We start from the raw sequence: 15,308 nt of genomic DNA, 5'->3' as shown, positions 1-15,308 counted from the left end.
TGTATTTCATTAATAGACTGAGCAGAGTAGAGAATCACCGTGAGAGACAAATGGTCCCACTCAAGGGCAACGTGGGACATTAAACTTTGGTAACAAAATAAATTCCGCATACAAAAAAAAAAAAAGTTCCAAAATATACTTCTGGCTGTTTCTGAATTCTGCTATTAGCAAACAATCAAATAAACTCACCGCATGAAACTGAAACCCACGAGCAAAAAGCTCAGTCGAAACAAACACTCCGGAGCTTTTGTTTTCTTATCTTTTTTTTATAAAAAAAAAAGCAGGTCTTACTATTTTGTTTTCCAGGGTCAAATTGGCAAAGATGTACACAACACATAAAGCAAAATAATATTAAAATAACATATTATAAATAGATCAAATTAAATACACAGTATATTGAAAATAGCCTAAAATTATAAATTAAATGTAGTGTACTACAAAAAGAGATAGGTGGCGTTTATGTACAGCTATCGTCATAAAGTATTCTTTAGAACATTAAGTGCACTGCTCTTTGGAAAAACAAAAAAATAAAACAATAATTTAAAAAGCACATGAACGTTAGCGGTTTCTACTCTCGTCGGCGAGAAGCCGTAGTTTCTCGGCAGACTATTGTCAGTTGTTTCGTTAAGTACCTACAGTTAATATCCCTTTACAAGAACGGGAAACGGCGAGGCCCGGGGACCGTAGCGCGGCGCGAGGCCACGCGTTTCGCTAAGCGACGTCGTACGGTCGGTCGCGGTTCCGGAGCCCGAGGCTCCTCTTCCTCTGGTCCTCTCGTGCGCGCGTGGTCCCGGAGCGCCCGATTCCCTCAGCCTCGGTCGCGTGCATACGCAGCGCATCCAGTGGACTCAAACGCCGAAAACATCTCGAAAGAACCATACTGTACTGGCGCGCTTGTCCTCGACGTACATTTCTCATTTCGTCCATAGCAGCAATCTGTTGTTTCTCATTCACGAAAGAGAAAACTGTCCAATTTATGTGTATACACACACACACACACACACACACACACACACACACACACACACACACACTTATGTATAAACACATATAAATACATAAACAGGTCAGTTATGGCAAACAGCGGGATTATTATTTTCATTCTTCTGTTGTCTGTCCGTCGCCTGTTCGGGGAATGCATCCATGAAGAGTGTGAGCGGAGTTCCGGGTTAAAATTCCATGTTCAAAGTGCTGCGTAAAGAAGATTCCTTCATTTAAGTGTCCTTTCCCACTTGCTCTCATCTCCTGGGTTTGTCGCACCTGGAACAACAGCGAGAGGAAGAGAGATGAGGATACGGACGTGAAGGGCTCAGGCACGTGCCCGCTGCCGCGAGCGCCCGGCAGAGCGCCACACGGCCGCAGGACAGCTGCACAGGGACGCAACACGTGCAGGCGCTCGACCCGAAGTCGAGCGTTGTTGCTGGTACAATGAGTGGGTTAGTGATGCTTCTGGAACCGCAACTTGACCATCCAAACAACAGGGAGGAGGGAGGGGAGAGAGGAAAACCCCCCCCACCCCCCACACGTGCTACTTCACGGTGCTCTACAGGATCACATCATTTCCCAGCTTCTGTTGCAGCAGCTTTAGCGGCAGCGTGGCAGGACTCCGGCGGTAGGTGCTACACGAGACAAACCTCGCAGCGGCACGCACACAAAGGCGCAAAAGGCGAAACAAGGCACCCGACAAAACGCGCGGAAACGAGAGGCAGGCTGCTAAGAGACAACGAAAGACAAAACCAAGAGGCACGGTGTTGGGAAACAAAAGTTTACAGCAGACAAAAAAAAAAAAAAAAAAGGGGGGGGGCAGCATGGTGTCAATAGACAAAGCAGCAGACAAATCAAGAGGCTTGGCACAGACAAGACAAAAACCAAATACAGAAAACAGCCAGCACACAAAAGACAAGACCACTGCCTTAGATTCATGGAAGGTGACAAAAAAAATCACAGCACTAATACACCAACTGCCATCCATCTAGAAGAAGCCACACTATTTAGACGAATACACATTAGGCGAATCGAGGGATAAAATACCAAGACACACCAGGCAAAAGGAGACACAAGCCTACACATGCCGACACACACTCGCAGAAGAAGAAGAAACACCTGTGAAACATATTGATTTTCGAACACAGAGACAGGAGCAAGAGCCAGAGACATACAACAGAAATCATGTGTACGTGACGAAGCACAACGCAGATTTTCACTCTGAAAACACACACACAGGCGCAGCAGGCCCGAAGGAAACATGCACTTGATTCTATTTGCAATCACCTCAAAAACAAGAACTCCAGTCAAAGATGACAAGATATGCTGAGAGATATCAAAAGGTTTTTGCAGCTATTTTCAGCTAATTTCCCAGAGGAGAAACCCCCACCCCACCCCACCCCACCACACAGAATTTTGGGCTGGTATCAAGGAAGAAGCCCCGATGACGGACGAGACGCGGCGCGCCACCTTGCCGACTTTGACTAGAGTTCTGTCCCGGCTCTAAGACATTCAGAGATCGATCCGTCGCTCAAAGGAGTATCTCATGAACAAACCTGCAAGTTCTTTGGTTTAACTCAAGCTGCCTGGACTTGCAGTCTAACTCTGAGAGTTTGCAGGAGCACTGACAGGTGAGGGGGTCCTGCACAAACAAGCGCTTTCTTCTCTCTGAGCAAGGCTGACAGTGGCTGCAAAAAGGGGGGAAAAAAAAGTCTAAGCAAAGGGGGCTCTCCGGCAGAGGAGGAGGAGATGAGCTCGCATCTGCGGTCGGGGGAAGGGGGGGGGGGGCAAAGCTCCCTCTGCGTCCGCATGGGCAGTCGTCACACCGCTACAACGAAGCAGGGTTAGTACCACAGAGGAAAGGCGTGCAGGAGAGCGTGTGTTAGAACAGAGCGCGTCTAAAGTGTGTTCCTGGGGCATCTCATGCGCGCACACACACACACACACACACAGTCAAGATGTAACCAACTACATGCATGTCCACTGGTGAGCTGAGCTGAACTGTGCTTCCAACTGGAGCACTTTTACAAACACAAAAGCCAAGAAAAAAAAAAAAAATTCTTTAAACATGCACTTCCTGGCTGGATTTATTCAACAGGACGAAATATGAAAAGATAAATAGAGGTAGTTCCAGGTATGCAATAAACTCATCAGATGCACGGAAGGAGGACGAGGACTTCTGGTCATCAGCATCAGCAACTTCGTTAACTAGTCAGTCATGAATAAACTAAGCGTTTAAAGTGCCACCGTTCCGTAGACACCGGTGCGTTTTCTGCCTTTTATCCGCAGTTCCGAAAAAAGGGTGACGGTGCCAAGGGGACAAGCACATCACAAAGCGACAGAACAGCACCGGTCAACATGGCACAAGGTTTGGATGCCTTCATCTCACTATTTCTTTTCAAAAAAAAAAAAAAAAAAAAAAAAAAAAGGGGGAGGGGGATTAAAAATGGAACATGACTTTCCATTGAGACAAAAAAAAAAAAAACACAACAGGTGACAAGAGTTCACCTGCCATTAGATGCTTCAGACACACTGACCAATGGAATTTGGAACCATCAGCCCGTCCCCCCAACTTCGCTCAATATTCAAATTCAATTGTATAAAACCTTAACTTTATTAAAGATAGATTCAACAACAACTTCTTAAGTCCTGTTGTGTCAAAGGCCAGAAGTGAACACAGACAAGAGGCACTGGGCCAAAAGCTACAATATGGTAAAACACCAATCAAAAAAAATAAATAAATAAATAAATAAATAAAATCAAAACAAATAATGGGCATTATGATGTAAAAACACATCCTGGTTATTAAACTGTAATGCTTGATGTTGCTTGTTAGTGAATGTATTGCTTGCTGAACAGGAAAGCAAATAATCATGAAATATGGAAACGGGGAGATTTTCGCACTCAAGTCATTCATATGATCGATTCCTTCCATGTCAGTAAGCTCTTAATCAAAACCCCTTTAATGCCTTTACAAATATACCGGGGTAACGTAATTTCCAGAAAGCACTGGCGTCTTGCCCCTCGCCTCAGATGACGCAAAAACACCCAGCGCCGCATTATTAGATCTCCGGAAACCAGTTTCTGGATTATCCCGTAGATAAGCACTAATACCACATATCGACGTGGGGCGAACAACTGAGGCTGTATTTGAAAAGTGCGCCGAGTGGCTGCGTGACAGGAGAGGTGCAGTGCATTGTGGGAAGTGGATACCCGCACTCTCGGCCGCGCTCGGGCACTCTACGGTCTCGCTCGCGGTCCGTTTATCCAATGCGTCTCTTTCCAATTTATTACGCGTATAATGTTATTAACTCTTATTCGCTCTATTTTAGCGTGTTATACAAATTTAATTTATGATATCAGGCATCATTTAGGGCGAGTCTGGGACGGACTCGGAACAAATTAGACTCCCCCAAAGAAATAACACAATAAATAATTTCACTATCTGGACTTACAATTTTTGGTTTGTTTTAAGGAACGAATTAGAACCAGATAACGGGGAATAAATTTATTGTTCACCTCCCCGAAACCGAGGAGCCTGGAATTGCAACACCAGGGCCAATACACCGGTGCTGAGATCCCTCCACTAAATCCTCACACCTACAGAGAAGTATCTCAAACACCAGATCCCTTCGCACCTCTGTGAAGCGACATCAGGGGACATACACCCCTGCCTCACACCGTCCCTGCCCCACACACCCCCCCACGGCATCAGACCCTTTTCCAAGGAACAAAGCTGTCAACTTACTTTTCTTTCTTTTCTTTCACATCTTTCTTTGGTCTGGAAAGAAGAAGGCAGAAAACCCAACGTTAGTCGTGCGCTGCGCGCGACCCAAGTCGGCGGGACGCGCGGCGTCCGCTGGCATGGCGCTTACCTACACTCGCACCTCCTGTGTTCCGTGAAGCTCAGCAGGAAGTTATGCTGCGTGACGCGCTGCTTGATTCGTATAACCTGGGGAGACGACGGGGCAACGAGCCAGATGAGCGACGCACGTTGCAAAATAGAACCCAAGAAATAAAATAAAGACAAAATCCACACCCACACCAGGAGTATTATTAGCTCCGCTCCGCCCCACCCACCGACGCTCGCTCGTCTACGGGCCATCAACACTGATTTATTTAGTGACAATTTTACCCGAAGCAATTTACACCGATTTGCCCATTCATGCAACCTAGTGTAATTTACTCAACTCAGGTTAAGTACCTCGATCAAGGGCATTATAGCAGAAGGTGGGATTCGAACCCGGGTTGTTTAAGTTGTGGGGTACGGCTCCCACCGCTACGCCACCTGCTGCCCCTAGACCATACAACCAGCTACCAGTCGCTGCCAATCGTTGGCAACGTAACTGGTGACTCTTTAGAATTGCCCACTCGTCAGACCACCGAACACCGGCGGGTAAAAACAAGAGTGTGAACGGCATCCGGTTCTTCCACAGGGCCACACAGGGTAGGAAACTAACTTCAGTCTAGTCTTACTCTGGTACACCTTAGGTCGGGTTGGGTGATGAGAACAGCAAAAATAATAGTAAAAAAAAATGCTACAATATGTACAACAATTATGTATGGCTGCAGTTATGCGTTTTATTCTGTTTTGACTCATTTAACTGTGGCGTCTGAAAACAAAAGCCGAGTCCAAACACCACACAGGTGGTCCTTGTAAGAAGTGTTCTAGTCCACATCATAACTCAAAAAGTCAGGTAACATGCACGAATGCTGGTTGTATTTACATTTATTCATTTTGCTGACACTCTTCTGCAAAGTGACTTGCAATGTTAAGATCACAGTTATTACATGGTTACAGCTGGGTAATTTTACTGGAGCAATGTAGGGTAAGTACCCTGCTCAAGGGTACTACGGCCGGAGGTGGGGATCGAACCGGCAACCTTTGGATCCAAAGGCAGTAGCTCTAACCACTATACTACCAGCTGTCCCATGGATGTGTAGTGGTTAGAGCTACTGCCTTTGGACCCAAACAGGACTTTGTTACATTTTACTAATTAAATACATTCATGCTGATAATAATTGAGAATAAGACAGGCAATACAGCACTTGACTGAATTTCACATTTTTTTTTGCAGTTTTTCCTCAAGGGCTTACACCAGAGTTGTGCATTATAACTACAATACACAATCAGACACAAACGATGATAATAACGAATGAAGGAAGTCGCAAAAGAAGTGTTTTGTAAACAAAGTGAAGTCACCGCTAGACACCCAAACACTGACCGAGACCCAGACAATAACAGATATTGCGGCCAGTCAATATTAGCATACAGCAGATGGAGCGGTCGTCGTTACACGTTACGTCCAAACGCTGGAAATCGAAAGTCATATAATAAGGCTAATGGGACAGCCATCGCAAGTCTGGGTCGTCCTAAGTGACACGTCCTAGTAATATTACACCACTGTATTCCACTACTTCACACTATTATACACACATTGTCATACATGATGACGAGTCAGCGGAACGTGACCCTGAGCCCTATTATTTCATACCCGCCCATCCCTTTCTCTCCGTGGTGTCGCCTGTGCCAGCGGACCCCAGACCCGCGTCCCGCATCACGCCTCACCTCCAGCGTGGTGTTGTACGTGTCTGTGGGGATGCACTCGAGCGCGTCGTCGTTGCAGCACCCTCCGCAGCGCGTGAGGACCACACAGGATGGGATGTACGTGTGCTCTATCTCTTCGGGATACTCGTGGAAGATGTCCACCAGGACCTCCCGAGGCCGACACCTGCTTTTGTTGTAGACATCCATGAAGGGGACCACTTTAGGAGAAAAAGAAAAAACAACGGGGGGGGGGGGGGGGTTAAGTCTTCACCGGCACTGCACTCCTGTCCTGCATCATTCACCGTGGTACCGCAGTTCACATCCACTAGGGGGCAGAAGACTGGCCAAACTGCTTATGAACTGGATCCTAGGAAATGCCCAGGGAAGCGCCCCCCACGCTGCCCACGGCGGGCCACACGTACCATCGTTGCTGCCCTTCTCCTTGTCCTTGGGTATGTGAGCAGCCTGTAGGAGACAACAGTTACATCCACGTCAATTACGTCAGTTCATTCTGCTCATTACTCTTATTACCACCTGCCATTATTACAGCTCACATTTTTTGCATTACAAATCACGTGACATGAAAATATCTTTTTGTTTCAAAAAATCTCTGTATATCTTATTGGTCCAGAAGATGGCATCCAAACTACCAGTTATTGTTTTAAAGTATAGAATTATACATTATTGTGTACTGGAAACGTCCAGAAGCCCATCTTTCGCGGGTATTTTATTTGTTTCTAGAAAGATTTGGAGGGGGGGGGGATTAATTATTACTATTTTAGTTCCATAAAGTTACTTTCATCCTCACGCACATTTAGACCGCAAGTGTGTGTTTAGTGTTGCGAGCCAGGGGATTAATAGCGTGCAGCACATGAAACGTTATTATTATGGTCGCGCAGGTGTGAAATAATTGGGGAACGTTGCATCAGAAAAGAGCGCGCGCCGCTCGAGCGCGCCCACAATTCATTGATGATGATGATGACGGCGAGCAAAAATCCCCGGGGCACGCGGACGCCGCCGCGGTATAAAATGCAACAAAAGGAAATCACAATAAATAAGCCAAACCGATACAGTTTGACACTTTTTCCCCCTAACCAATTGACTCCAAAATTGCAAAATGTAACTAGTTAGTATACAGAATCAGAAATGAGCGTAACAAAAATAAAAGTCGCAACTGCCATTTGAACTCATTTTCATTTATTCTTGGAGAAGGGAAAATTTTAATTAAATCATTTTAAATTGGCGATTACGCGCATTTTCATACGCTACCAAAAAAATAGAAAGGCCGGCGGTGTGTCACTCCGTAACATGTCACACGACGTCAAAGCCGGTGACTCGCGCGTCGCCCTCTTTACGTCACGCGCCGTCCGATCTCACCACGCGACGCCGGAATACCGGAAAAAAAAAAGGCGAGAGGACCGAAAAGAACGTGTTACATCAGCTTCTCGATTTATTCGACTGCTTAATAATTCAGTATTCATTTCATTGCACACGTCAGAAATTCAAATTTGTGATAAAAGCCTTGCGTAACACCTGACTTATTTGTAACAATTTCGATATTTTCTTTGTATACAAGACATGATAGCGGTTATTACTACTAATCATTGATTAATGTTATTAGCAGTCATTAGCAGCAGCAGTATCACTGTCTACCATAGGATACTGCTATTAGAAACCACAAGCCAGAATGCAAGGCCAAATCATGCAGAGAATGTGTGTATTCAAATTGAAGAAGTTCCATGTATTAGTGAAACCTAAAGGGGGGGGGGACCCAAACAAGAGTTCTGTACCTTTAAATTAGCGCCGTAACATGAGCGAACGCGCAGGCCCGCGTGATCGCCCGGGTGAACTCCGCGTTATTAAAATAAACAGTATGGATAATCGTAACACATAATGCAGATAGACAACGGATGAGCACGAGAGTGGTGCCTCGCCTCCCCCCCCCCGTCGGGGCAACTGCAAAGAGTCGCGCTCGTGCAAGTGGCGTTCTTAAGAGCACGCACGAGAAATCAGAAATGACCTCCCGGGTGGACAAGGACGCTGAGCTCCCAGACAGGGACAGTGATCGGTGTTCTCGATCTCTCTCTCTCTCACACACACACACACAGAGCCGAACCTACCTGAAGAGCACACACTTGAAGCGCCGCCAGCACCAAGCGCACCAAATTCACAACAAAGTTCATGGTCGTTACTCCACACAGTCCTGCTGCTGCGCTAAGAATCTGTGTCAAAAAAGACGCGTGGAAATAAATTTAATAGAAAAAATTTAAAAAAAAAAAAACAAAAACTTAACACAGACGTGGTTCCCCGGGAGCGCCTTACAGCGGCACGAATCCCATGATTTCGGCCGCGCCGCGGGAGTCAGTCGGGTCACCTGAGAGAGAGTGCGCGCGCGCGCGCGCGCGCTTCTCTGCGAAATAACTTCTGCTAACTTTTTGCTCGCGCGCGGACTCCAAAACGCGGCGACGCGGAGCAGCACGTTCCTTCGCTCGGCCCTTGTGTCAAAACAGTCTTCCGACCCAGGAGGGTTAAATCCACGGGGCAGAGTAAGAATCCCACAGGCGATAGGATAGCAGGGCGCCCCTTCGTCAAGGACAGGGGAGGGGAAGCCCTTGTTTCACACTTCGCAGTGTAACTTTGAAGGCTTCAAGCAGCGGCAGTCATACGGACGAGCAGTGGAAATGAGGCAAACGCAACGACGCGCCGCAGCCGACTCATGCGGAGAATCCTATCGGAAAGGCGCTGAACACCGCCCACGTTTTCTTCATTCCTATAGCGCTTGTTTTGCTCGCCGATGTTGCGCTCAGACACGCAGTCGCACGGTTTTGTTCGCCGTCTCCTTCTCTTCGCTTTTCGTCCGAGCGGCTTCACCAGTCCTGCATGGAAGACGGCGCTCGCCGCTGATTGGTGGGGCGCTCTGATTGGCCAAACACGCACGGGCCGCTCGCTCGGGGGGGCGTGGCTATGCGCTCCCCGCGCGCCGTTGTGTCGAGCCTTTAGACGTTCTGCGCTTGAAACCTCCTCACGTGTGAGCTTGTCGGCATCCAAGGGGGGACCAAAAAAAAAAAAGAGAGAATATTACTACGTCGCGGGACACTTCTCGCTTTTTAACGATATTGTGTTGCTCTTACGGCGGCTGAGCAGCTACGCCATCCGTTGCACGGAGATCACGCTGCTGTGTTGCTAGCGTAAAAATTAAAAAGACGACGTGCGATACGCATTTGAAATCATCCCGCAATTTGAAGATTGTTTTGGCGCTACAACTAAATAGTACCACTCTTCAGCACGCGTCCGTCTTCGTAAAGCGAGGTGTGTGTCCAGATGGTTAAACACCCCGGTTCTTCATGTGATATATAAAGGGTCCTTGAAATTGCTCAGAGACCACGTAGACATCGGCTCGACGTTCTTTAATGGGGGGGGGGCTGGGGGGGTTCGGGGGGGCAGCGCTGCATCATCGCATAACATAGAGTAACATCCATCGATTCATTTCCGATCTGTCGGGAGACGCCGCTCTCTTGGTCACGTACACGGGTGGGACAGGAGTGGCAGTCGCTGAGTAACGCTGCAGGGAGATCAATGGCTTTTATGATAACCTGATAATGTATTTTATCCAACACACACACACACACATATATACTGGATAAAGGGCCCAATCACTTTTATTATGAAAGTAAATAATAACAGCCTCAGCTCTTGTGTACCATGTCGGCACCAGCTTTTCACATTTTTTGCCCATTAATTTAAATTAATGATTAATGATGATTAATGATTAACATGACGATTCATGATTAAAAATTGCTCGATTTGTTGCAGGTTACTCTGTGCGCAATTTTTCTTGAATTAACTGTGAGGTGTTAAAATTTCTGACCGACATCGTTCTGTACGACTACAGATTTTTTTTTTTTTTTTTTTAGCAATTATCTCATCAATATTTCTAATAGATATCTTTAAAAAAAAGTTTGTCTTTTTTCAGTCAAAAATCTATCTCTTATCAAACACAAATTAAACAGAAAGAAGCCATGCAGTTTTGTACCAAGGAGATGTGAACAAAAAGGGGATGTGGGTTTGCGCCCGCTGAACAAAGAACAGCAGAGAGCAATTGCACTCTTATTTGGGGGTTTGTCACTGTCAAAAATGGCAAACTGTTGTGAAGCTGGTTACACGGGCCAGTCGCCATTATAGTCACCCTGAAGGGGGACAGTTTAGAAAACATGAGAACATATGCAAAATTGGCTTTATAAAGGTGGAACGATGATTTCAGGTTAAAGAAGGATGTGCAGTATCGTTATACTCCACGCTGGGAATTACTAAGGAACTGGATTGTCACACGTGTGACCAAGAAAACTCTGCATTGAAACCTTCGCGGAGCTGTTATTTATGACAGGGCTGCCATTGGGAACCGGCTTGTATCCAAGGCCAAATGCACAAAAAAACACATAACCTTGAGTAATGTGCACAAAGGCTGGTCCACTGAGGAGTGGAAAAAAATATCACGAGTGATAAATTGTCAAAGCTTGCCTCAATCCACCTTGCCTGTGACCAGCTGTTAAAGGCAGCGAGGGATCTGAAATTACTGAAATTATAAAGGAGTTACATGTTCAGGTGATTGCTGTGTATTTTCATAGAAATGACAAGAAATGCAAAATCATTTTAGGTCTCCAGGTGCACCCTGTAGCACAAGCTCCGTTTCCTCACAATGTTACATTCAGTCATTTAACTGATGCTTTTCTCCAAAGAAACTTGCACTGTTAATCTATTTACAGTTATTTACCCATTTATACAGCTGGATAATTTACGGTAAGTACCATGCTCAAGGGTACTGCAACTGGAAGTGAAGGTTGAATCTGCAGCTTTTGGGTCCAAACTGCTATGCTGCCAGCTGCCCGATGTTTTTGCATCGCAAGGCGATTATGCACTACTAGACAGGAATAAACATGAAGACCAGGAGGAGGTCAGCGGTCCCCACGGCCTCTCCAATCATTAGATCTCAAATCATTGAGCTTTTAAATTCCGAAGCTCAATCTGTTCAAAAGCCAAAGGGTGACTCTGCTCTTTACTAGTTAGTTGAGAACCTGCTGAAGACTGAGTTCCACCGGAGCAGCAGAGTTCATGAACTCCTGGGTTCAGGTTGGTCACCTTGCACATAGTTCCTTCAGTGTGCTTCCTTTTCCATGACCTTCGCGAATGAAATCAATCTTGAAATTAAATAAATACCCTTAATCTCCCCAAAGTGGAAGAGCAGTGATACGTCAGCCTTCTTGTGCCCTGGGATGGCCCTGTTCCCATCCTATTTTATTTCCTCCGTGGACAGACTGTCTGCAGATGGGGCATTCTGGCGCCCCTTCCCCCGCACCCCGGTGTATTGTACCCCTGCGCAAGTTTACTTCTTCTCCATTCTCTCCAACATGAGCCCTCCACTCAGCCCAGGGACGGGTCAGTGCGCTCTCCCACACCCCCCAGGGCAATCCACTCCGTTTCCATGGTTTCTGGACTCTCTGGCTCCCTTTTTTCCCCCTTGTCCTGCCAAGCGGAGACCCCTGCCTGTTGCCTGTGTGTGTGTGTATCTGTGCGCCTGTACATGTTTTACAGTACAAGGATGCTGGTGTGTTGCTAACCATGACCGTGACTGTGTGGCCCGCACAAGAACTGGGCTTTTCGCTTATTGAGTGTACCCATAAATAGGCTATCGCTCCCAAGAGGCATACATCGGTGACATGATTTTATTTTATTTTATTTTTTTTTTTTTTACCAACCACCAGTAAATTCAATGCATTTATTCATACTTGAACCCATATAAAACATTCTCAAGTTGTCTAACATAGTTAAAATTTCCTTACTTTTCACAGAAGATCAAAACTGCAATCTACTGCAAATTTTTCTCAATTCAAAGGATGCAATAGTTTGGTACATTTTAACCCTCAGGGGGCGCTGCGAAAACAGTTGTCACTCCTTTCTTTCTTCTTAGCGGTAGGAAAATTTTCAATCAGTGGTTGAATATGGCACTGAACATTAATTTCAATAAAAATACCAGGGTTCCTTTTTATTTGTGGTTATATTTCATATAAGTCAAGTTATTGGCTTCGGGGTGGTAGCTCCCATTGAACTCTGGTTTTTGCAGTTGTTTCCAAGCAGCTTGCGTGCATGGACTAATAATTTATCCCTAACATTGAACAATTAGATCAAGGAAAGATTTCTTTTTCATTGTACAAACAAATATCTGTGTGGAACTACTGAGACAGTTAGTTCCACAATATTTTAACTACTGCTGGCAACATGGTGGTGGCACCGTCTTGTATTTATTTAAAAAAAAATAAATAAATAAACCGATCGTGATGAAAAGCACCGCAGCGCTGAAAAAATCATATGAGTTTGGCTCTTTGGACACAAAACCGGGGGCATGTTCCCTGGGGATTTACCCTGTCCTGCTGATGGAGTTGCCCCTGGCTGTCCTCTGAACCCCTTCGAAGACTTTTCACATACTTCCTCGGGAAATATGTTGTCTGGACTCCACATCCCAGGAAGCTAGGATGATAACGTGTGCGTCCTCAGACAAAGTCGAGCCTGGGAACCGACGCAGAGACAAACGGGAGATGGGGAAAGGTTAAGAAGGAGAGCGCTTAGGATTTAAAAGATTAGGAAAACGAGTAAGTGCTCTCCCCGTAGCAGTGCCGCAGGGTCAAACTTTGGCTGCCTTTACTTTCAATGGTAAAAAACGGTAAAAATGTGTTCTTTTCCCGAGCCCCAAGATTGGCATCCGTTTACGCTTAAACATCAGCAAATCCCATTAACGCGGACACAGTTATATCGACGGATAACAGGCACAACTCGCCTTTCCCAAACTACTACTGCATAGGAGTTTGGCTCTTTAAACACAAAACAGGAGCGCATTCCCTGGGGATTGACCCGGTCATTTGCTCGTAACATCAGGCGACGGCTCCTCCGTCCTTGCAAGACGGAAGAAATGGGCGAAAACCACGCAAACGAACTGACGTTCGCTCAACACGCAGACATGGTTTGGACAGTCTAAACGGGACCACCATCACCCAGATCGTAACAGGTGACGGTTGTAAACGGGGACTAATGGAGGTTGAGAACTCAACGCGGCATGAGCCAAAGTAGAACCGAGAAGACGACCTCATGGTGGCTCTGGTCTCCCGCCGCTCGGCTATCGGAAAGTGCTCTAAAATTTTAACTCGGTCCTCGTGAATATGAAGAAATGCCTTGTAAGTCGAAGCAGGGGAATTAAATGCAACTCCTCTTAGAGTCCAGCTCCCATAACCCGAATGAGTGTATCTCGGGCGTGAATTACAAGAACGTTACGCTTTCCTTTCTGCTGCCTTACACTTTTTTCACAGTGAGCGTCGCACTCAAACTCGGTGAATCTCCGAAAGTCAGTAGATGACATTCCCACTACACCACACACACACCATCATACTATATACATGGATTCACTATCTAATTTATGCTCTCGTGCATATCTGTGTTTACTTGCGCACACACCTGCAGTCTTTACATCCTTGCTTAAACGCCACAGCACGGTTCATTTCTCAGCCGTCTACGCTGGACGAGAAGACAGCTCGAGTAAACATTCGACTCTCCGTTCTTTGGCGAAGGCCTTCGCGGCCCACTGCGAAAGCTCTGCTGCACGTGACGTTGTGCATGTGCGTTCCTTTTAATTGTTTTCATTTATGCAAGTCCTGCTTTTGATTTGTGTGACTTTTTGTTCGGCATGTTTGTGTTTTTTACTACGCTTGTGTATAGAAGCACAAACATCTGCTGTGCGGGTGCTCGCCGCTCCGAGGGTTTCACCGACATGTAACTCGGGTCATAGTCGAATGTAACTCGTGCCGTAGCCGACATGAATTCAGCTCAAGCGCGCAGATAGAATTTAAACTATATTATAAAACTCACAACGAACATTAAAAAAAAACTATTCGCTTAAATAAAGCGGACAGTTGACACATTATAGGCTGAAACAGCTGATGGCGGCATCTGTGCAGCAGATGCACATTCATGCTGCCCTTGACAGTGCGGCGAGTCCTACCAAGACGGAGCAGAATTTCACGGTCCCTTTGCCAGTGGGTCCCTGGGGACGTGGGGTCTTCATTTACCAGCTGTAATAGGTATCCTGAGAGGAACTCACAAACATTTAGAGGGACATACAAATAATGCTCGGGATTTATTTTCTTAACATTTTCAGAAAACAGCAGAGACCCACGTGAAGCAACAAACACGGGAGATCAGACCCCCCACCCCCACCCCCACCCCACCGGCGGTCACCCCGGTCCCAGATCCGCTACGTCGCCCTCCACCACCTAGAAAATCGGAAAGAACTGGCACAGCATCTTTTCCCACGTTTCCCCCAGACATCTGTCATTCCCATGTTCTGCAAGTGAACGTTCAGTCAACAAAGTGACAGCTCTATTTCTTGGCCATTTGCTTTAGAGCAGGAGTTTCCAACGTGGGTCTTTGCAAACTTTCTGCAGATGCACCATTGATTTGTCGATATATTTGTTGACTGAAAACGCGACGCTATTGGTTAGAGCAAACGTGAACGGGAAGGGCCTTCAACATCACACACCCTCGCCCAGGTGACCCACCCAGGACCGATCAGACCGAAGCCTGCAACTGGTAGCGCTGCCTTGAACCCACGGCTCGCCTCTGCTGATCCTCGGCTATCCGGAGACCCTCTCTGCAACCCGCAGTAACACCTTTAACAGCCTTCCTTCTCTGGCTGCGTGTGACAACCAGCACACAGTAGGCCTCATATAGTGAC

General features: G+C 46.4%; 1 protein-coding gene across 3 annotated transcripts; it reads right to left on the bottom strand.

Moving 5' to 3' along the window:
• Nucleotides 1-317: 317 nt before the first annotated feature.
• Nucleotides 318-13,429, bottom strand: LOC108937353 (vascular endothelial growth factor A-A-like). Of its 3 annotated transcripts, XM_018757229.2 has the most exons (9): nt 12,949-13,429; nt 8,855-9,565; nt 8,653-8,754; nt 6,955-6,997; nt 6,554-6,750; nt 4,860-4,936; nt 4,733-4,765; nt 2,541-2,672; nt 318-1,260 (listed from the first exon to the last, which is right to left on the bottom strand). In XM_018757229.2, exons 3-9 carry the CDS (start codon nt 8,713-8,715, stop codon nt 1,239-1,241), a joined length of 567 nt encoding a protein of 188 aa, XP_018612745.1. In that variant the 5' UTR covers nt 8,716-8,754; nt 8,855-9,565; nt 12,949-13,429; the 3' UTR covers nt 318-1,238. The 3 variants fall into 3 exon arrangements, with proteins under 3 accessions (XP_018612745.1, XP_018612747.1, XP_018612746.1); XM_018757231.2 differs by lacking the exon at nt 8,855-9,565 and having other exon boundaries at nt 12,949-13,066; XM_018757230.2 differs by lacking the exon at nt 2,541-2,672 and having other exon boundaries at nt 8,653-9,565.
• Between the last annotated feature and the right edge of the window lie 1,879 nt (nt 13,430-15,308).

This window comes from Scleropages formosus, chromosome 8, assembly GCF_900964775.1.
Source record: "Scleropages formosus chromosome 8, fSclFor1.1, whole genome shotgun sequence".
Classification (NCBI taxonomy): Eukaryota; Metazoa; Chordata; class Actinopteri; order Osteoglossiformes; family Osteoglossidae; genus Scleropages; species Scleropages formosus.
The sequence above is the reverse complement of the archived record's forward strand: the minus strand, read 5'-3'. Positions and strand labels throughout refer to the sequence as shown.

Coding starts and splice junctions, on each gene's coding strand:
- LOC108937353 (XM_018757229.2), bottom strand. CDS start 8,715: ATGAACTTTGTTGTGAATTTGGTGCGCTTGGTGCTGGCGGCGCTTCAA. Junction 4,937..6,553: donor CGTACAACACCACGCTGGAG/GTGAGGCGTGAT, acceptor TCGTCTCCCCAG/GTTATACGAATCAAGCAGCG. Junction 2,673..4,732: donor GTGAAAGAAAAGAAAGAAAA/GTAAGTTGACAG, acceptor CCCTTTTTGCAG/CCACTGTCAGCCTTGCTCAG.